Source organism: Brassica oleracea, chromosome C1, assembly GCF_000695525.1.
Source record: "Brassica oleracea var. oleracea cultivar TO1000 chromosome C1, BOL, whole genome shotgun sequence".
Lineage (NCBI taxonomy): Eukaryota > Viridiplantae > Streptophyta > Magnoliopsida > Brassicales > Brassicaceae > Brassica > Brassica oleracea.
In genome coordinates this window covers 3,896,176-3,919,306 of record NC_027748.1, presented here as the reverse complement: position 1 = coordinate 3,919,306, position 23,131 = coordinate 3,896,176, and the positions used below count along the sequence as shown (strand labels likewise).

At 35.2% G+C, this 23,131-nt stretch overlaps 4 protein-coding genes across 4 annotated transcripts; 2 read left to right on the top strand and 2 right to left on the bottom strand.

The window, feature by feature from the left end:
* Positions 1–2,850: 2,850 nt before the first annotated feature.
* LOC106327104 (B3 domain-containing protein REM3-like) lies at positions 2,851–4,732 on the bottom strand. Its single transcript, XM_013765145.1, is given in 8 exon segments — positions 2,851–2,940; positions 3,030–3,288; positions 3,291–3,449; positions 3,451–3,540; positions 3,631–3,981; positions 4,078–4,287; positions 4,290–4,535; positions 4,625–4,732. Coding segments are annotated over 8 exon segments (1,431 nt in total). The 5' UTR covers positions 4,703–4,732; the 3' UTR covers positions 2,851–2,902.
* A 1,215-nt stretch (positions 4,733–5,947) lies between these two features.
* On the top strand, positions 5,948–8,025 carry LOC106327091 (B3 domain-containing protein REM1-like). The gene is made up of 7 exons (XM_013765119.1): positions 5,948–6,014; positions 6,100–6,400; positions 6,481–6,575; positions 6,673–7,071; positions 7,206–7,451; positions 7,537–7,819; positions 7,909–8,025. Exons 1-7 carry the CDS (start codon positions 5,949–5,951, stop codon positions 7,956–7,958), a joined length of 1,440 nt encoding a protein of 479 aa, XP_013620573.1. The 5' UTR covers position 5,948; the 3' UTR covers positions 7,959–8,025.
* A 7,286-nt stretch (positions 8,026–15,311) lies between these two features.
* On the bottom strand, positions 15,312–16,285 carry LOC106329294 (nucleolin-like). Its single transcript, XM_013767933.1, has 2 exons — positions 15,815–16,285; positions 15,312–15,473 (listed from the first exon to the last, which is right to left on the bottom strand). The coding sequence occupies exons 1-2, from the start codon at positions 16,283–16,285 to the stop codon at positions 15,312–15,314; spliced, it is 633 nt and encodes a 210-aa protein (XP_013623387.1).
* Positions 16,286–18,919: 2,634 nt separating this feature from the next.
* On the top strand, positions 18,920–22,208 carry LOC106299225 (feruloyl CoA ortho-hydroxylase 1-like). The gene is made up of 2 exons (XM_013735350.1): positions 18,920–19,497; positions 21,500–22,208. The coding sequence occupies exons 1-2, from the start codon at positions 18,965–18,967 to the stop codon at positions 22,059–22,061; spliced, it is 1,095 nt and encodes a 364-aa protein (XP_013590804.1). The 5' UTR covers positions 18,920–18,964; the 3' UTR covers positions 22,062–22,208.
* Positions 22,209–23,131: the final 923 nt, after the last annotated feature.

Sequence of the window (23,131 nt, the reverse complement as noted above, 5' to 3'; positions counted from 1 at the left end):
TTTATTAAAACTAAACTGTGTTATAATAAGAATATGTAATATGCCTTACGTGTGCCTTAAGTATTACATAGATGTGCTCATGAATTATTATTCGCAATCAAAAATGCCTTAGGTAAAGTGTCTTACGTTTTTTCCATAGTACCAAAATGCCTTACGTAAGTCAATTTGTAATAATGCATAAATGTAAAAAAAGTTTTTGGCAAGAAAACTAGGAAAAACTGGTTTTTGGTTTTTGTTTAGAAATTGGCAGTTATTTAAAAAACTAGTTTCCCTAGATTTTAAGAAAACCATTTTTCAAAAAGCTTGATTGCGTGTAAATTGACTTTTGGAAAAACAAAAACTAAAACCTATTCTAAAAACTAGAAACAATCAAAATCGCTACTAAAAATGCCCATTACAAACTCATAATAAGTTGCATATAAATAGAAAGGAGTGGGTATTTAACCAAACATTACAGAAACCACCGCAAGAGAAAAAGTACGTTTTCTTGATTCTCTTTGTTTAGTGATTTTTTTTTTTTTTTTTTGTTAAAGGGTTTCTCTCTGTTTAGTGATTCTAACCTTCATTTCAAGTTTTATACTTTTTTAACCTGATTTGAGAACCTTAGGTTTCTACTATGCTTCTATTATGGTCTTAAAATCAGTTCCATAATAAATATGTAACGATTAGATTGAATAAGTGTGAAACCCTTATAAAATGTTTTGTCTTTGTTCAATAGAACTGTAATTGTTCTATTTAATTATTTGTTTGTTGTTGTTGTTCTCTGTAGAATGATGCCGGTGAATGCCTCCTCAGGCTCAGCTCCTCCTGTTGCAAAAGATCTCCGGGAGAAGATGAAGAAAGGTCCGAACACGGACAATGATATGCAGGTTGGTCAGACGGTTTATGGTGAGGTGAAATATTAGGAATATATATCACACGTCGAAAATTCTAATGAATATTAAGTAATATATAAAGGGTTAGGATCTATCCACTAATCACCAATTTGTTTTAAGTTGGAAGTCCATAGTTAATCCGAATATAACATGGTATCAGAGGCAATATCCTAAATACCCTAAATCCCTAATTAATATAACCCTATCCGACCGGATATAAATGTCGTAATTAACTTGCTCAACCGAATATAATTATCTTAAAAGTTCCGAGATTTCTGGCCAATAAAAGCCATCATCTTGAAAAGGGATATTAGGGATATATATCACACATCGGGAATTCTAAAGAATATTAAGTAATATATAAAAAAGTTAGGATCAATCCATTAATCAACAATTGATTTTAAGTTAGAAGTCCATAATTAATCCGAATCTAACGTGAAAGGATCTATCGACGGGGGATCTATCGACGGGGGATACATCCTCGATGTCAAGGTGAAAGACAATGATACGAAATTTAAAGATGTCGTGTTCTTGAAGAAGAAGTAACTCTTGAAGACGAAGTGGCTCCTGTTAAAACGTTGGCAAGAGAAGAAATCAACGCTACAAAAAATTGATCGTCTAACATCAATTAAATAGGTATCACTTAAATAAATGATTATAAAATAGTGATGCATATAATTTTAAGGAGAAATTTGGAGAAATACACTCAAATAAGAAAATAATTTGAAAACTACACCATTATTTAAGTTTTTGAAAAACCTCACAAAATTATCCGATCTTAATATTTCTCAATTCCTAATTTATTTTATATTTAAAGTAACGGTTTTACAAAAAAAAAATTGTTTTAAAAAAAAATTATAGTATCTACACAATATATTTTTTAATATATCTTAAACTTTTTATTATTTGGAAAAAATAAAAAAATCTCATGACGAAGTCTCATCTCCTTTTCCATTTCTGAATTTTTTTCTCTTTCTCTAGTTTCAGAGATTGTTCATCTCGTCTCGTTAAAAGGTTTGTCGATATAAGAATCAAATTGGCTCAAACAAATTTATAGGGTCTTTATATCACGTAAAAAAAAAGAACAAACCCGATGAATGATAATCAGTGTTTCTAGGAAGAATGGATATTTTGTAAAGAATACAAAGCAACGTGAGACAATAAAATAAAATCTGTATAAACTTCATGATAAAGTCAAAACAAATAATAATTTGTTTATTTTATAAGATTTTCTTATTATGAAATTTTAAATGGTAAAATAACATATTCATCTGAACACACAAAATTCTCTTAAACCTAAATAATTATAATAATATTATTCTTATTAATTTTGAATTTATATCTTGATTATTGAAATATCTAATCTGGATAAAAAAGTCAATTCACATTTAAGAAAATATGTTTTTCAAACAAACAAAATAGATGGTGTAATTTTCAAATTTCAAACTGTTAGTGGAGTAATTTACAAATTATTACTAATTTTAATCATTACGTTGATAATTGATGTAAAAATGTCAGATATTTACATTAATTTTGTAATTGATATCAATATCTATTAACTGTATAAAATGATGTTACCATTATATCAGTCCTTTTTATCATTAATGTTAGTACTGATCAATTAAAATAACTGATTTTAATTATTTATATCATTTGTAAATAAATGAAGTACATTTAGTAACGATTTTAAAAATGATTTTAGTAATTTTTCATTTATAATTATCAATTAAAATATTATTATTTTTATAATTGACGTTAAAAGTTTAGCTTATTTTAAAATTTCCTATATATATATAAATGTAAACAAAATACTTAACTAAAAACAAAAATAAATCAAAATTACTAATTTATGAATTAGAAAGTACATTACATAACTTATTTTACGTTATATAATTCCATAACAACAAAGACAAGTACGCATCTTGTTCCACCTTGTTCAATTTCTTGATCTTCCATACAAACAAAGTTTACACAAGTCCATGTTCAATTTCTTCATCTTCAATACAATACATTTAAGCCTAATATAATCACTTGAAGAGTTTGTTGATTTCCGATACTTTCTCCCCTGTTTATTCCAACATTAAAATGTTAAAAACTTAAAACCAAAATAGCAAAAGAGATAGAAGAAGAGTTCATCGATGTTTCAGATCATACCTAACAGGTCGATTTCCTCCAGCACAGCTTCTAAATTTTGTTCCTTTATCTCAAGCTCCGACCCGAACCGTCTTACATCAGCTAAAACGTTCATCATACTCTGTCTCACTTGGTGATAGATTGTTTCAAGCGGTTGCTTGCACTCCAGGTTTTGTGAATCAGCAGTTGATTTGTGTGATGCATGAGTACGGCGAGAGGGTTCTCCTTCTACAGAAACGCTAGCTTTCTTTTGGAACCTAGTCTCTGTGTTCACCTTGGTCTCTTGGCCTTGGAGCAGAACTGAAGCATCGGAGTTTTGCCTTTTTCTCGAACAAACTTTAACGTGAAGGTCTCTCCAGTTGTTATCCCACTGGCTTTACAAAAACTTATCCAACCCTTAGCCAAATAAAACCCTCCGTTTACATACCCAGACGCTACACACAGACGGCCATGTTCCTCCATTTTTGTCCACCAGATTAATCTTTCCTCCTTTCTTGATCCCGTTCTCCCTCGCAAAAGAGTTTCGAAAATGCTGCAAAGTTTAAACCCGTCCTTAAAACAAAAAAAAAAGTATAATACTTGATCAAATGAAGCAACAAAACCTAAGGTGTTGAAAACTCACAAGCTGTCTTGACTTGAGCATGTAAGCCTTCAAGGTTACCGTCATAAACCTGCTCCGGTTCATAGAAGATCTCTGGCCTGCCCTGTTAGGTTTTGCCGAAACTTTAGCTTTGGAACACAGCTTTAGCGTACGCCTTGTCCTAGTCAGGACAAATTCGAACCGGTAGAAAGATCCGGTTCTCAGCTTGTTTGCACGGCAGAAACTTCTCCAGCCACCACGCATAAAATCCTGACCAGTCCCTTTGTTGTGTCGCAGACCCATAACCCATGATTTTCCACTTTGATTCATTACGTTAATCTCACACCAACTCTTGTGCAGTCCATTTGCTTTAGTAAAACTTTTTGCGAGAGCCTTGCCAGACAAGAAAAAAAAAAAAAAAGTCTCAATGTTTACATTTACATGACTCAGGACAAAAACTCTAACAAGGTTGAGTTATAAGTACTAAACCACTCGATTCAGGCGTAGATTAGAACTCGTGACGCCGAGAATACAAGAGTTTTCAATTGAAGACGACTCTGTTTTTAATCTTGATCTCTTCTTCGGTGAATAGTTTCTAGAGTATGAAACTTTGTCCCATGTCTCATCATCATGATCATCATCATCAGTGTTGTCATCAGTTTCGTCAGCTTCACTATCGTCAGAGCTAGAAGATATATATAATGAATCTGAGAGAAACTTCTTCCGGAAGGTGTGACGTGGAAGATCATTTCCCCGTCCTCTCTGAAAAGCAAAACGTCGTCGTTTCGAAGACAGTGAGCGTTGGAGAAATCTTCCCAGCCGTCGGCGAATCTCCGGCCGTTCAGTTTGACTTGCCAGGTTGTGTCGCAAGCGTCAGAGGTCAACTTCAGTTTCGTTAACTCGTTATTACCGTCTAAGTGAGTGGTAAAAAACGCATCAGGGATGATCTGAAACAATAATATAATGAAAACAAATTGATTCTATTGGAAAGTTGTAACAGAGAGATTAAACCACACAAAACCGAGGGGGAGGTTACCGGATTGGAGTTGTGGCTAGCAAGAGATACGACGAAGAAAGGTGTGTTGGATTTTGGAGAAGATGGTGGAACCGCCATTGTTGATGAGATCAAGTAATCTCTCAAGTTTTTTTTTCTCTCCAGTAACTAATTTACAGAGAGCAATAGTATATTTTTCTTAAGATATGATATAATGTGACGCGCTGTCTTTTTTTACTGGATAATTATCATTCTTTCCAAGACTTGTTCTTTAGGAAGTCTAATCACCTTGGGTCTAATCACTGCACTCGCTCAGTTATATTAGATACGAATCCTGAGCCTTTTCAGAGAGATTTTCACTCTTCTTTTTTATTCAGTTCCATACAGCTAACCTGATGGAGAAGACGAAGATACTGATGATGATGCATGTAAGCTGTTTGATGTGTTTTATTTTTTCCGTTTAGTCAGGTCTGGTTGTGACATGTTATATTAGATACGAATCCTGGGCCTTTTTAGAGAGATTTTCACTCTTCTCCATCAGGTTCATCATCATCAGTATTTTGTATAGAAAATAGTGTAACTTAGGATATACATTTTATCCGTTAAATTTGATTCGGTTAGTTATTCGTTTTTGATCCGAAAAATTTGGATATCCGTAAAATTTCGAAACAAAGCAAATATTAAAAAAAATATTCGTTAAAATCGAAACAAATCACAAATACTAAAATTTTGGAATGCAGATCTCCACTCCAAAATATTCGTTAAAATCGAAACAAATCACAAATATCTTAATTACATTTAGAGTTTTAAATGTATAAATTTATATAATTATTATTCTAGCATATGATTTTATAAATTCTATTCATATTATTATTTATAAATGTATTACACACAAAAAAAAGTTTTTACGACAATTATAACTTTTTCTTAAGTTTTGTCTTATTATTATTGCTAAGTAAGTTTAAAATATATTAGGGGGAATCAAACCAATTAAAACAAAACTGAACCAAAATAGAAAAAAATAGTTTGGATTTACTAATACCGAATATGTGTTATTTTGAGAAACCATAGTATATGAATATGGTTTGGCATATAAACCAATCAAACGGAATACATCGATTATTTAAAATATAGTAATATAATTATACGTAAAGTATATACTATAATTAATTATATACGTAATTTATTTTATTGATATGATTTTCATACTTTAAATGTTGATTTAATAATTTAATAAGTTGTTTTAAGTTAAAAGTTATCTTTCATTTTTATCAAATTAAACAAAATATAATTTATAATAAGAGAACCGAGTCTCCCTTCTGCTTTCTCTCTCTTACTCTTACTCTTACTCTCTCTGCGCTGAACAATGGTGATTCCTCCAAAACCCTCTCTGTTTCACCTGAAATTTCTGACAGGAGAGAAACCACTTCTGGTAAATGCTAATGATCCTTTTTGTTAATCTTCTGTGTTTGTTGTCATCGTATAAAACTGTTCTTTTGTTCCTCTTGTTGTTGCAGACGCTTGATGATGAGTTCTTACGTAATCACACGAAAGTTTTGCTAATATCAGACGCGTCGGACAAAATTTGGGAAGTGAAACTGGATGGCAACAGGCTCGCCGGCGGCTGGGAAGAGTTCGCCGCCGTTAATAATTTCAGTGACGGAAACGTCTTGGTTTTTAGACACAATGGAGACGAGATCTTTCATGTAGCTGTTTCCAGTGACATACAACACGCATCTCCTAGCTTCACTGATACTGACGACACTGAAGTTGATGATGAAGCTGATGGAGAAGACGAAGATACTGATGATGATGCATGTAAGCTGTTTGATGTGTTTTATTTTTTCGGTTTAGTCAGGTCTGGTTGTGACATGGAACTGAATATTGTTGTGATTCAGGGGACGTTTTGGTGAGAAAGAATAAGAAACCAGAAGCAGATTCATGTTTCCTCAGAGCTCGTGTCACACGTTATAACCTCATCAAAGATCGCTTGGTAACTACTGGACTCCTCTTTTTACCCTTTTTTCGGTTGGTACTGTGAGTGATGTGTTCCACCATGGATATATTTGATGAATTTTTTTTTTGTTCAGGATCTTTCTAGAGATTTTAAGTTTTTGTCGTTTAATAAGCACAATAAACCGTGTGAGATATATTTAGCTAATGAGAAAGGAAGAAAATGGACACTGAGGCTTTCAAGAAACATCTCAAGTGGTGCGTTTTACATCACAAGAGGCTGGTCTAACTTTTGCTCAGCTAATGGGTTAATCCGAGGTGACTTCTGTTACTTCAAACTTTCCAAAAGTGGGGAAAGGCCTGTGCTTTTGTTGTGTTCACACGAGTCTGGCAATGGCCTTGAAGACAAAGAAGAAAAGCGCCCTGAAGCAGATCCAGTTAAGGTGTGTTCCGTAGGAGGCTGCACCAAAGAGAAGAATACTCCTCGAATTCTGACGCTAAAGTATACACCAAGCCGTTTCAAGACCGGGCAACTAGTAAGTTCAAGAACTTTGTTTTTAAGGTTATTTTTCATCTAGTTGCCATGAACGTTTGCGACTTTGATTAGGTGGATCATGTAGTCATGACTTTGTAGAGTCTAAGACGTTACTAATTCATAAACTTGTTTCAGTATATTTCACCGAGTTTCTTGCTTGAGAGTGGCATTAGGAAGTCTAGGGAGATAACTCTGCTGAACAAAGATGGAAGAAAGTGGCCATCTTATCTTCAGATGACAGGAAAATCCAGAAGTGAATGGTTTTATATGAGAAAAGGTTGGAGAGAGATGTGCAAAGCTAATGGAGTTGAAGTGAATGACTCATTCATGTTGGAGTTGATATGTGAAGATGTAACCCCTATATTTAAGTTCCACTCTAAGGTAAACACCATCAACACCAACTTTGTGCTCTTTGGCTTGCCTAGTCAAACTTAGAGCTAAAAATGTCTCTCGAGTTACTTTTCAGATTGAAAACAAGGGAGCTTGTGAGAGTGTGGAAAAGACTCAAGGAGTAGAAATAGATGGACAGAGAGGAAGCAAGAGAGGACACACTAGGGTTTCAAACAGATCCAACACTAACTCAAGAAAATTTCAGCGCACGCTACCAGAATCTTGCTCAGTCTCTGATCTAGTGGCTAACGTGAAACAAAGAATTCAAGATACTCTGAACACCTTAAGACATTTCCGCGCAGAGATCGAGACAAAGGAGAAGAATCTGGAAGCTTCACTACTACAAGTTGACGCCTTAGGTTTGTTTCTAAATCGTGATCTACTTGCTTTTCTGGATATTATAATCTTCTGGTATACTAATATTCATAACTTCTGGTTGATGAAACAGGGGAGAGGATATTGGGAATCAGCAAAATTCTCAACAGTAATCTGGTTTGAAGTAAAATGAAATAGCAGGAAAAAAGGATCAAAAGACTGTCTGCATGCACTTTTTGTATCATGGTTTTACAAGAACGGCTTCTTCCTCCAAACTCTACGTTAGGTTTCCTTTTCAGTATTTAAGACTTGCAAGTTCTAGAGACTGCCCATTTTCTTTGTGCCTTTGTTCGGTTCAATGGCTCACGATGTTTGTATATTTGAAGGGCTTGTGACTTAGGTTTTTGCTTTGTTATATAGCTAAGAACCTATTAATATTAGAATACATTGTGCCTAGGAACTTCCGGTTTAATCAACTATCAATTAGCTACTTCGGTGCTTATACATTTTGGCAAGAAAGATTGCATGAATGAAAATGCTTTTTGGTTTATGGGCATATTCTAGACGTGTGTGTGTGCAGCAAAAGCATTATCTTTCTACTCACTCAATGAACTTTATGAAGGCTGCAGCTTTTGGCTCAAGCTCGCTTGGTAGTCGTATAAGCATAGACATGGAGGTTGAAGATGACTGAATAAACCCTTAAATCATTCAAGATCACAGCCAGAGACTGCTTGTTTTTTTTTTTTTTTTTTTTGGGAATCCGGCGACCGAGGTCAACCGACTAATCCCACGAGGCCCGCAGCAGCCACGTAATTTCCACCCCAGGAATTAGCAGGGAGGGCCCGGGTGGCCACAGAGAGTTTCGAAGCCGGATCTGTACTGGCGGGGAAACTGCCTCAAGACCACTAGCCCACCACTCCGTGGTTAAATTTGGATTATTAAGTCAAAAAGAAATGGTGGTATCGTAAATAAGATTATGTTATTACTGTTTTTTCTTCTTTACGTAGACGTGCGACTCAGTTACTACTCATAACTTATATGGAGCAGGAGCTCTTGAGTCGGGTCCGTATTGGCGGGGAAACTGTTTGTTGCCTTACTAGAATGTATTTTGGTGAATTTTCGATTATTTAAGGGAGGGTTATTGGAACATGAATTTCTGTGGAATTTGATGATTTTAATAGTTGAAAGTATTTTACAAGTTAACTAGATTTAACAAATTTTATCAAATACTTTTACATAGATTTTCATTACTTGCGTATAGAATTCTATTGATTGTTATTAACTTTTAAAGTAAGAAATTAATGGTGGTAGAAAAAAAGGAAAGAAAATCATTTCAATTAAGGTAATTCTTAAATAACTTTTAAAAATTTTAAAAGTTTTTGTCACAAAAAAGATTTCAAGAAATAAAATGACCAAAAAATTTAATTTCTACTTCTTACTTTATAGATATATAAATAATAAAAAATATTTTTTATGTAATTTCAAAATATATGTTTTAAATTTGAATTTTTGTAAAAAAAAATTGAATTATTATTTTTGAAATGCTTTTTTTTTTTAAATCCAAAAGTGCTTTTTAAAACTATTTTTACAATTTTTATTTTAAATTTTTAATATTTTTTCTATTTTTTTAAGTTGTGAATTGTATTATGTTAAAGTTGTGATTTGTATATTATTTCATTCTTCAATTTGAGTTTTTGTATGTGAGTGTATTTTATTACATTGATTTCAAAAATCTCATGGGTATAGATGATATTCTCAAAGTTGAGTACTATGAGTAAAAACAAAGAAAATTTACATCCCAATAACAATAGATTTTAATAGAATCTTAAAATCAATGAAAACTAAACTTTTCCAATAACAATAACAAAAGAATCTCAAAATTTAATAACTCTTCTAAAATTCTTTGTCCAATAACCCCTTTCCCCTAAGTTTTTTTTTGTTTTTTTTTTTTTTGTTTTAAACAAATAGCCGCTGTGCTTACCACAATTTGATAACCACATAACCCCCCTAAGTTTTTATGGCACTTGGATGGTCATGAGACCAATGATGATATGTCATTGTCAGAAAAGCTCAACAGCTCTTGCTCCATATAAGTTATGAGTAGTAACTGAGTCGCACGTCTACATAAAGTAGAAAAAACAGTAATAACATAATCTTATTTACGATACCACCATTTCTTTTTGACTTAATAATCGAAATTTTTTCACATATTAAATTGAATATAATCAGTCAAATCTTCAATATTTGTACATTCAATGACGTTCGACTATACAAGAGATACTTATCTTACAAAATGGAGAAGTAGATACAAAAAACAAATATAGAAAGCAATCAAAGCAAAGCATGCATGTAGGAGCAAAAAAAGTTAAAAAATCAAGATTACAGACACTTATGAACGAATTTGATCGTCTCAAAATGCAAGATACTGAGACAATCGATGATTTTGGAATAAAGCTATCTGAAATATCATGAAAGGCAGCCGCACTAGGAAAAAAATGTTGAAGAATCGAAATTGGTTAAGAAATTTCTTAAGAGCCTTCTTCAGGAAAAAATAGTAAGTTCGCAAACATGAGAAAAACGATTAAAGTTCCAATTTCTTTTATTAATAATCATAACGATTATCCTCTTTTGAGTTCAAGAATTTTTTTTTATTACACATTTAGCAATAATGATATGCAATTCTGATCTACCTGCAAACTTCTCTGGGTCTAGTACCTTTTCTGGTCAAATTATAAGTGTATTACTTTATGTCTTTTACTTGCATTATATTCATACTTGTTTAACTTAATTCAAAAACTGCAATCTACTGAGTGATTTAGACTATCTCTGAATTCGATCTCACCTCCGACTATGCAGAGTAGATCATTAGGAATGATTTGGGTATATCAAACATATCTTCGGTATACCAAAAAACAAAATGAAAACTGAATCTATAAAATTAGTTAAATTTTTTTTCAAAAAAACAAAAAATTAGTTAATATATAATAATTATTTGTTTTATTTTATATAACACATAATTTTAAATATACAATTTTTCTTTAAATTAATAATTCTATAAATTAATAAAATAGTGAAAGTCCAACATTATTAATTTATAGAGTTAAAAAGAAAATACATAATGGTGTCATTAGACAGATAGCATGAGCTTTGAAAAATATGTGCAAGTTTCTATGTCACTTGATGTTGTTTTTCAACATAGACATCGAATCAATTATTTTGTAAATTTCTGAAAATAATAATTAGGGACGTCAAATGGTATTACCAATATGAAAATAGTAAGTTCATCTAGTCATCTGCGTTTTCTTTTTTATATTACGTGTTAGTTGAGCTTATAATGTTCTGACAATGATACATAATTTAGAACGAGAAGACAAAAAGAAACAGATCAAAAGGACGCAAATTACTTGAACTGGAACGAATCACATAATATTCTACACAAAATTATCAACTGACGGTGAAGAGTGCTAACGCTACAAAATATATTATAACAAACCAATAATTAGTATAATAATACATATATTGAGAACGAGAAGACAATAAAACAGATGAAAACGACGAAATATATCAATTGAATGAAAGCAATCACAATAATATTCTACAAAAACTTTATCAACAGATGAGATGGTGAGCTGCTAACTTTAGAAAATATATTATCAATAATATTCTACAAAAACTTTATCAACAGATGGTGAGCTGCCAACGTTAGAAAATATATTACAGCAAAACAATAATTTAGTATAATGTCTCGTTTCAAATATTGTAATAACATGTTCGTCTACCATCGAACGTGACGGGACAATTATTGTTTAACGTTCTTCCATAACTAGGCAATCTCCGACTCAACTCCAAAACACTATTTTAAACACTATTTTAATGTGATTTTGACACAAGCTAGAATTTGATGTAAAACACTATTTTAATGTGATTTTGACACAAGTTAGGATTTGATGTAAAATCACATTAAGTCGGGTACAAATAGGATTTTATTCCGGTCGGTTCTATGGGCAAATCAATTCGGGTCGGACCCGAAAAGATCCGACCTAAATAGATCCGACCCGATGAGAACCGATTTGTACCCGACTTAAAAAAATGTATATCCAAAACTATGCTTTTTTTGTTCTATTATATATATATATTATTTTATGATTTAGTTGAAATATCTTTTGTTAAAAATATTTGTTATTATTTTGTAACATTTTTTAAGTAATATGAAGCTTTAAAATGTAAAATTTAGAGTTTAAAACTGTTTTATTTTAATTATTAATAGTTTCATTTAAGTTATTTTGCAAAATTTTAGATATATATGAAAAATATCGACTAAATTTGATCGCGTTGGGTATGCCATGACCTTTTCAGATCCTAAATACCTGAATCCGACCCGGACCCGATATGGACCCGAAAATTACGGGCATTTTATGGGTATTTTAATTATAGACCCGAACCGACCCGGACTCGAAAAGAACCGATCCGAGCCCGATCCGAAAATTTCTAAGTACCTATTGGGTCTAAATATTTAGGACCCGAAAGACCCGGACCCGAAAGGAACCGGTCCGAACCCGATCCGAAGACCCGAACGCCCATGCCTAATCTGGTCTCGTCTCGTCTTTCCTCTCTTTTCCCAGACACTTTTTCACTTCCCAAGCACTCTCTTTCTACTCTCTCTCTCACCATTCATACACTCTCTTTATCCATTCTCTTTCTATATTCTCTGAAGATCCACGATTTTACTCTTTCCCCTTTACTGAACATGACTCATCCGTATGAAGAGATAAAGGAGATGAAGAAGCTGAAGAAACACTACGACATGTTAGGCTTCGTTTGTGATGCCCAATATGGAATTCCTACTCGTTGCCCATGTGGTGGTGAAATAATGACGAATGTTTCTCTAATTCTGAAGTACAAATCAGATTTCGATACCTTGCCTGGGAGTAGGTACTTCACCTGCAAGAATTATCAGGTAATTTTCGCTTATCTTTGTCTTCGTTGTAAAACTAAGTGAAACTGAGATATACTAATTGAAACTCCGTAATACTTAGTTAGATTTGGTTATACTTTGGATATCTCTGGGTGAAACTCCGTAATACTCTGGATGAAACTGTGTTATACTCTGGGGAGGGTGAAACTAAGTTATACTCTGGGTGAAACTGTGTTATACTCTGGGTAGGGTGAAACAGAGTTATACTCTGGGTATAGATCTGGGTGAAACTCTGGGTAGGGTGAAACAGAGTTATACTCTGGGTATAAATTTGGGTGAAACTGAGTTATACTCTGGGTGAAACTGTGTTATACTCTGACTGGTTAGATGAAACTGAGTTACACTCTGGGTGAAACTGTGCAGGACGATGGGATGCACTTTCGTCAGCCATGGGCTTTCGGTGTTCAGCAAGAAGTGGAGCGCCTAAGGGGGAAGGTGAATGATATGGCTGAAGAGATTGCTAAGCTTAAGAGGCTTATTACCTCGACCTCCCGTCCATGAGATTCTCAATTCTCAAGTTCTGAGTTCATGTGCTATAAACTTTGTCTTCCCTACCTATCTATTTTTATTATTTCGGTTAATACAAGTTTTTGTTTGTTAAGACTTGTGTAAGTTTATGTGTTCAAACTTATGTTATGATTCAAGCTAATCTCGAATCTTATCTTATGTTATGCTCAAACTTATGTTATCTGAAGCACTCTTATGTTAAGCACTCTTATGTTCGTCTTAAACCTTTCTTCATTACTTTATCAATTGGTACTCTGTTTAGGATTAAAATTCTAATTCAGCTAAAATAGACAATTCTAATAAACTAATTTCCTAGTAAATGACTTTCATCATCAACCATTATTACTAGCTCTCACTCTCACTCTCACTTGAACTACACAATAAAAGCATCCACAACAAAGATCGCATATATACTCATAACATAGTTAAAAGTTCTAAATCCACATCACAAACAAGAAACACCTCCAAAGACATCGTTTGTCTACTTCATAAAAAACATAAAACAAAGTTCTAACACACCAAGCAAGTTCTTCACTCTACTTCACTTCTTCCTGCGTTTCTGTTTCTTTGCTTTCCCTTGTGCTGGTGCTTCTTCTTCTGCTGCTTTACCTTGTGCTTCCTTGACAAACTCCTCAAGTGGGGCCAATCTCCCATCCAATTGGTCAACCTTCTTGTCAACTGTCATCAGTTTCATCGTTCTTTTCAGCAACTTCATAACATCTCCCAATTGAATCGACTGCTCACCTACCTGTACTCCATCCCCTGCTGCATCTTCAATCGCTTATGTCTGTTTTTGTCGCGCAGCTACATCTTCGTCGTGCATGTCTTGAAAAAAGACCTTATAGCCTGCATCCAGACACTTCTCCCAACTGCCCACATCTATATCAGATTCATCAACATCGTCTTCATCTTCCAAAATGTTATCCAAGAGCCTTTCTTCTTGTGGAGTTCTGGTGGGGATGATGCTGTCAATATCCTGTCACAAACACAATTAATTTTGAAACTTAGCAACACACCCCTACCTTAGTGAGACCATTGTTCCGTTTCTAGTCCTACCTTAGTTCTACCATAGTTTCGTATCTAGTCCTACCTTAGTTCTACCCTAGTTCTACCCTGGGTAACAAAACAGTCCTACCTTAGTTATACCATAGTTCTACCATAGTTTTACTTTAATCATACCCTAGTTCTACCACAGTATTACTCTAGTTTTACTTTAGTTCACAGGAAAACTTACGGTTGTGTTACACAATTCCTTGTTTATCACAGAAAGTGACACCCTTGTCATTCCATTTCGTTTGAATGAGGACTTTCACATCCTCGGGCAGTTGACATCAGCTCCTTCAACAGGTTCTCTGAACGCCATTCCTAGCTTAGGAATTGCCTCGAATGCAAGAAGCTGTTAAACACAACATTTATGTAATACCATCAGTAAATAACAATAGCAATCAAGTCATTAATGGGATTTTGCATACCTCTAGTGGAACACAGAAACCTGAAAGCGGCCATAATGTATTCTCTTTCACCACCCATCCAAAATGCTTCATTGTGTGAGAGATCTCCTTCAGCATGTAATCATAGGAGAATCTCTCCCATGGAAAGGACTTGCAGTAGTCAAGATCATCCACTGCTCTCTGGAACACCTCCAACACATCATTAGCCTTGTGTCCAACCTTCGTTTGCGCGCAAACAACAAAAGCTAAGAAGAATAGAACTGCCATCTTCAGTCTGTCTTTGTGGGGTCCCATGTTCACCAGCTTCTTCTTAACATCCTCCAACCTTCTAAGTTCTCCTTCCTTGAAATGTCGATCAACAAACTTCGTCCCACCAAGCTCTTTGTAGCCTAGAGGATAGTTGTGGCAGAATAGCCCATATATCAAACCGTGTTCCCTCAGCCCATAACGGATGGCAACGCCATTCAAAATGAACCACACTTCTCTCCGCTTCTCGCTACCGGCAGTACGCAGCAGCAACATCCACATTCCCTGAACCATGTGGTTGTTCTCAATTTTCATGTGGAAAATGTGTCTGAATTGAGGATGCTCCGTGAACCAGTTCTACTCCGCGTTAGACAGCTTGGGTTTCAGATTGCTTAGCGTCTTAATCGCGCTAGCTATCATACACCTTGTCCCTAGCTTTATTTTTTTCTTGTACTCAGATGGATTGAAGAACATTCTGGTTGGTTTGATTGCCTCGGGTGCCTCATTACCATTCAAATCCTGCAAGTTATACCAAAGTTATATCCAAGTTATACTAAAGTTATACTATGTTATACCGAAGTAATACTAAAGCATATCAAAGTAATACCACAGATCCGTTTACAAAATTTTAGTTTTCCTATGTTGTACCAAAACTGACAGTTTTTCCAATACTTCTCCTAGTATTACTAACATTAACACACTCGATTTACTAGCTCTCCCTAATCATATGTTACGACTTAAATTCAAACTCATTGATAATTTGTTACCTGAGGTTCAGGTGGATTCTCATTCTCGTTTTCTTCCTCTTCTCCTTCTCCATTTGCTTCCTCTTCTTGTTCTTCTTCAGAACGTTTATTCACTTCGTTCTCTCCATCTGGTTCTTCTTGTTCTTCTTCAAAACCCTCATTCTCTTCATCTCCAGAAGCGGGTTTCTCATTCTCTTCATCTCCAGAGGCGGTCCCAATCGCCGGAGTTGCGGGAGGAGCTGGAGGAGATGGGCGAGCAGGACCTTTGTTCAGTGTCGTCGGAGCAGCTTCTGCAGCCACATTACTCGGCTCCGTTATCTCCGCCGTAATCTCCGTCGAGTCCTTTCTCATCTTCTCCGTCAACACATCCGTCGTCTTCTCTGTCGAAACATCCGTCATCTTTGCCGTCGATTCATCCGTCGTCTTTGCTGTCGATTCAACAATCTCCACCGCCCTCGTTTCACTCTCCTCCATCGTCGTCTTCTCCAAATTTTCTCCGGAGGCCGTCTTCACAAACTTCACTCTCGGAGCCTCTTCCTCCGTTGGATTCTCCTTCCTCTTACCCCGTCTCGTTTTGACCACCATCGCAATCGGATAGATTTCACCGGATTCTATCTCGATTCTCACCACGCACGCTCGATTTTGGGAACTAGGGTTTTCTTTGCTCGTGAGGAAAAAAGAGGGGAGAAATTATTAGAAAAGTTTCGAGAAAATGGATCTCGAAAATAAATACATTGAGAGGGTTTGCTAAAACCGACAGATTTGGTTTGGTTTTGAGGGATTGGTTCGGTTGGTTAGTATGGTTACACGGTTAGACGATTCGGTTCAATTGATTTGCCCATAAATCCGGGTCGGGTCGGGGCGGATGGATTATACCTTGGTACAAGTTGTAAATACTTCAACTATTCCCAGGTTTTATGTCATTTCCGTGTTTTTCGAATTTAAGAAAAATTGTTTTTTGGATTATCATATTTGGTGCCTTGGAGGCACCAGAGGAGTTGCCTCGATTCATTCTCTCATCTTCTCTCACTCTCATCTCTTCCATCTCTATACGCTTGAAATCTCACCAACTCTCTCATGTCTCACTTTTCAGATCTGGTCAACTGAGAAATGATGGAGATGATAATCTAGGCGACGGAGACAGAGACTCGCTGGGACGAAGCGTCGAGGCTCACCGGAGAAGAAGACGCGCCGGAGTATCTCTCTATCTCCCTTCTCTCTCTTTGTCTCTCTCTTTCTCTCTCTTTATGTGTCTGTCTCTCTCTGTTTACCATAAAAAAAACAACTATCATATGCTAGGGCAGACATAGCGGTTTCAATAACGCTAACAATAGCATATGATAGTTGTTTTCTTATGCTAAGAATGGACAATTTTTTTGTAGTGGGTTAAGCGGCTCCTCACTATCCTGTGGTCCACTGGTGGCTCATCCCGCTGAAGGCCCAATAACGCAAGAACACATCCCGCGAGGTCCGATTTTTGGGCTTTCTAAACTCCGGCCCAATTCCGCTCCGCAGCAGTCCTTTATGGGCCAGGCCCGCATTCGAAATCCAACATTGCCATTTATACTCATGTTGAAAGTTATAGGGGGTAAACTCAAAGATACCCTTAATGAAAATTTTATATATATAAAAAAAATTATGATATAATTAAAAATGAATTTGAATTATAATATTAGACTTATATGTTATCTTAGATTATTGATTATAAATTAATATAATAAAACTGTCATAAATAAAAACCTATTTTTCGGAAAAAAAAAGAATTTTTATATATATTGTGTTGTTCTCTAGAAATAATATTTTAACAACATGATCATTCTTATATATATTTTGTTTTTATATAACTGATTTTTTTGCTTTTGAAAATAATATTACTCTATTATAAATTTTCAAAAATTAAGGTATAAATTAATTTATAGTTAAATATTACTCAAGCAAAAATATTTGTATAAATATATTTTCTAAAATATTTCTAAAATATGAGTGTTTTAAAAATTTCAACACAACAATAAACATATATATTTAATGAAAAACTTTGTCAAATATAAATAACTAGATGTGTGATTAAATTTTTTGATAACATAATAATAACTTCTCATGATGGTTTTTAAATTAATAAGACATGCAATAATAAATATTTATAAAAATATTATGTTTGCATATGCCGGCAAAACACGTAGTTTATCTTGACATGGTAAAATGTTTGTTTTTTTTGTAATCCGGGAGGAATTTGGCTCGAAGCTTTAATCTTTCTCTAGATTTGGAATCATCGGCTAATATTGATATATGATGTAAAACATTTTTTTCAACATAAATCAAACTAAAGATTACATTAGAACTAATTCCAAACATCAAATAACTAGTTCAACGCATCGTTGGTTACGGTGAAATTCCAATATTTACAAATAGCATACCAAAATCATACATAAATTTAGAGGGATGTATTCAACCGAGAGTTTCAAGTGATTTGTATTAAAATGACAAATCCACTGTTATTGAAACATGAATTTTAAAAACTCTTTTAAAATCTACTGTTATTGAATTTGACATTTCTTAAAGTACTCTGAAATCCACAGTTATTGAAAATATTTTAATTTGTGGAGTTTTAAAGTTTTCAGGTGATTTTAGGGTGTTTGGGTAGGATTTCTTAGTTAAAAAAATTAAAACTCAAATCCCATAATTTTAGGTGATATTCTAGAGTAGTTTAACAAAAATCACTTAAATCTCTACAACTTATCGAAATCATCTAAAATTCCATTAAAAATCAAATCACATCAAATGTTAAATTGAATACATCCCCTTAGAACGAGAAGAAAAAGAAAACATATAAAAACGACGAAATATATTAATTGAATGAAAGCGATCACAAAGTTATTCTCCAAAACTTTATCAACAGATGGTGAACTGTTGACGTTACAAAATACAGTATATTATAGCAAAACAATAATTAGTATAATGTCGTTTCAAATATTGTAATAATATGTTCGTCTACTATCGGACGTGACGGGACATCTACCGTTTTAACGTGTTTAACGTGTTTCCAAAATTATCCATCTGCTCCCACCCTAGCTAGGGCCAGGATGCATCAGTGATAGTAATTATTAAAAAATACTAATATTAGTTTTGTTTGAAAACTCTTCTTAAGTTTGAGGTGCTCCTATCATATCTATATATAATCTACACAACAATGACAAATGCATATCACTTTTTGCATACCATTCTCTTACTGTCTTTAATATTTAAAAGAAAAGTATAACAAAAAAAATGGCTCCGATAGGGCTCACCGATGTGGCTATTACAGATTTCGTAGTAAACCAACGTCACGGAGTAAAAGGTCTCGTCGACATTATATCTCCAAAGACATTGCCTCCATGTTACATCCAACTCCCAGAGAAACGAGTCACCACTGAAAAACTCATCATGGAGGCCGCAACAACCGGCAAAGGTGCATTGTCAGCACCGGTGATTCCGGTCATCGACGTTTCTGACTGGAAAAATCCTAATGTTGCGGAGGAGATCTGCGAGGCCGCTGCCACACTAGGGTTTTTCCAGATAGTAAACCATGGAGTTTCGGTGGACGAGCAAAACGAACTGAGAGCTGCTGGTCGTGGATTTTTCGATTTGCCGACGGAGGAGAAGAAACGATATTGGGAAGGAAGTTCGGTATCGGACACCGCTTGGTACATGACAAGTTTCAATCCCTACAAGGAGGCTAAGTTGGAGTGGAGGGACTATCTCAAGTTTGAGTATCTTTCCGACCAAGTGGACTTCGCTGCCACGTGGCCTACTGTGTGCAGGTATGACTCTTGAAAGTCTAATAATTATATAATCAAAGAAAAATATTTACGAATTTGAGTTTAATTCAAAGGAAAAGTATTCTTTAAACATATACAAAAGTTATTTGTGCTCAAGTGAGCTTTGTGAAATATTAAACAAAACATAGAAATTAAAATAGCTCACTGAGCTAGCTTTATTCATAAGCAAATAAACTAAAGAGAAGGAAACTTGAGATTGTCACCAAAATAAATGATTTTCGATTCATATCACAAAGATAAAAGGAACATAATTGCTTGAAGGCAACTCCCAAATGTTAGGTAGAAAGTTTTCATGAGACATTTATTCTAACCTTTTTTTTTCATAAAACCCTAAATATATGGGCTCAAAACATCACAATGAACACATGTTCTATTAATATAAAAGAACTCCCCACCAACTCTTCGCTTGGACATCTCCTCTTGCGTCTCCTTCCGGTGGCCGACGAAGGGTCTCTACCCGTCGTTCGCCACCCCGTTTCGTCACCGTTCCTAGTCTCTGCCCTCTCACGCTTCTGTCTCCTCCACTTCCTCCTTGCTTCATCTCCTCTGTTTATCGTCGGGTTGCGGCCGGACTAGGCGATTCAAACCGGTGGCTGTGGGTGTCTACAGCTTCCCTGGAGAGATGGCGAGGTCGTGGTGAGCCAGATCTGAGCTGGAGGCGTCGTCAAGCTGGTAGATCTAGGGTTTCGCACGGAGTAGATCTGGGTCAGATCTCTCCCGGAGGGTTCGCCGGAGTGGCTCTGCGTCGCTGCCTTTGCCGTTCTGGTCAGTATTCTGCCTCCACCGTCTCTCCCATGTCTCCTCTTACGGCTGCTTTGGTAAGAACTTCCCCCTCTTGTTCCAAGTTGAAAAGGCGATTCGAGACTCATCGTCGGGGACTTCTTTCTCGGTAATGGTTCTTAGACAACCACCTGGTGTTTCTTTGAGTTTCGATCTGTTCGGGTTTGGGTTGGATTGGAGTTTCGTGCCGTTACTCCGTTTTGTCTAACCTCCTCAGATGGGTCTCTCCTCCTGTTTCGCCTGCTGTAAGGAGCTCTGGCTCCTCCGTTCTTCAAGCTTCAGAAGGAAGTTGGTCGTCGTCCTCTGCCTCTCTTGGTGTTTTGTTGCTGGAATCCCTTGTGCTCTGCTCGCATGGTGGGACCAGAGTCCAGCCATTAAACCTCTGCTTCCACCAGCCAGTACTCCACCTTTGCTTCATATACCGGTTCTTTACATCAGTTAGGATTCTCAGAGTATGGTGTGACAGTTTCTTGAGATAGCAACGTCTGGAGTGGACATCATTGCTTTCGATGGCCGGACCAGGGCTTGCCGACCCTGCTTCGCATGTCCTTCTTTCGATGTCGCCTTCGGGATGGTCTGCGGTGCCTCGGACCATTCTCCGGTTGCGATTCTCTATTGGCCCGAGCTATTTTGATGCAGGTTCCGGCTTCAAGATCTCCTCTCTGGTCTCCTGTTTGCTGAATGGTTGTCTTAAGACCTGTTAAATACTAGCTAAGCTTCTCGCATCCTCATGGTTGTGATTGAACCTTATTAGTCTTAGTGAGTCTTTTTACTTTTTTTTGTGGCTTGCTATGGCTTCATTGCTCTGTCTTATTGACTTAGCGACTTAGATTCAATAGGATTAGATTAGTCAAGTCCATTGTATCTCTTTGCCTCATTATTAAGTTAATGAAATTCACATACTTAACAAAAAAAAAAAACATCACAATGAACTTGTGTTGGGCGTGTGCTAATAATCAGTCAAAACAATTTTACGTGTAAAGTCTTTCTTAGCATATATATTAATTCCTCTAAACAATTACTAGTTGCACAAGAAGAAAGAATTTTACGTTTCAAGTGTACACTAGAAGGTTATCACAAAGAAATAAAGGAATGCAGTTATTTCTATAAAGTTGAAGGAAGAAGCACCGTCGTTAAATGAAAAGTAAGAAAACTAGTTTGTATATATAATAATAATTGAAGGTTTTGACGAGGATTGTGGCAGGGATGAGGTTGTAAATCATTCCAATAGGATGAAGCCGATAGGTAGGAAGATTCTTGAAATACTAATGAACAATCTAAACGCAAGAATGGAAGAAGAAACCCTAATGGGAACTTTGAGGATGAACGTCAACTACTATCCCGAGTGTCCCGACCCGAAACTTACCGTAGGAACTGGTCACCACTGCGACATCAACACCCTCACACTTCTTCTCCAGGACGACATATTAGGCAGCCTTTATGCTCGATACGGTGACAAGTGGCTCCATATCCCTCCAGTTATGGGAGCCATTGTGGTTAACATTGGAGACATGTTACAGATCTTGAGCAATGATAGGTACAAGAGCGTGGAACATCTAGTGATGGCTAGTCGGTTTCTTAGCCGGATTTCTTTTGCGTATTATTGTGGACCGAGTTATGATTCCGTTATTGAACCGTTACGTGAGGTGCTAGAGAATGGTGAGAAACCATTGTACAAGCCCACTATGTATTCGGATTACATGAAATATTACTTTGCAAGGCCGCATACGGGTAGCAAAACTATCGAATCGATCAAGCTTCCATGAAAAATTAAGAAAAGAAAAAGGTAATTATGTATTTTCGGCAAATAAGGGAATGGGTGCTCTGTTCCCGTGGTTTGTATAATCAAAAGTATCACTTGACTTTTTATACTATGCATTTGCTTCCATGTTTGTAGTTTGTACTATTTGAAATCCATTACAAAATAAAATAAAAATAAAACAAAGAAAAATCAGATTATGTTTGTCTGCCTACAGAGAAGAAGTCATGTGAATCTATATTATTAAAGCTTGATTGGGATCTCATTATTTATTAATTGGATAGCAAACCTTCTTTTATCTTCAACTTTTGATACTACTCAAATCATTTTTTCAATTATCTTACCATATTATACTACACACCATTTCTTTATATGAAAAAGAGTTTCAAAAAGTTGGTTATTTTAACATAAACAGTTGGTGAGCTCCATAATAACTATCTCATCACTATACAAAACAAATCCGAGACCATATACAAATTGTATTATACATTTACTAGACTAAAGTTAAAGTGCGCAGAGCGCATATAGAGGGAGTAAATTCGTTTGTTGGAAATCTTTTTCTTTTATATTAACATATTATTTTCACTGTTTCTTTATTTAAAATTTTGATTTGAAAATGAAATGCATAGAAAAAGTTGTGTTATTACTGGTCTAAACCAACTTTAGGTACATAATTTGAACTAGACGCTGACTATCACACGTCTTCTGCTTCTCCAATACCAACTTTGGGTTACGTACTTACGTTTCCTAGTCAAGATATGGCATATAATTGGTTAGTTGTTGAGACAAAATAGAAAAATATAGCTAAAACAAAAATATCAAGTAACTTAATTGTATGGACAGATGAAATAAAATATAGTTTTTTTTAATAAATTGATAGATTAAGATTGTAACCAAATAACAATTAAGATTATAACAGTTTAGGGAATTATTGACTTAATCTCGAAGAAAATTTGAGTTACAAGTTATCCTAATTCTACCGAGTTATGGTTTACTAAAAAGATTAGGATTAAGAATTATCTCACTACAATTACCTAATGAGTTTAGGAATTATCTAAGAATCTATATAAGGAAATG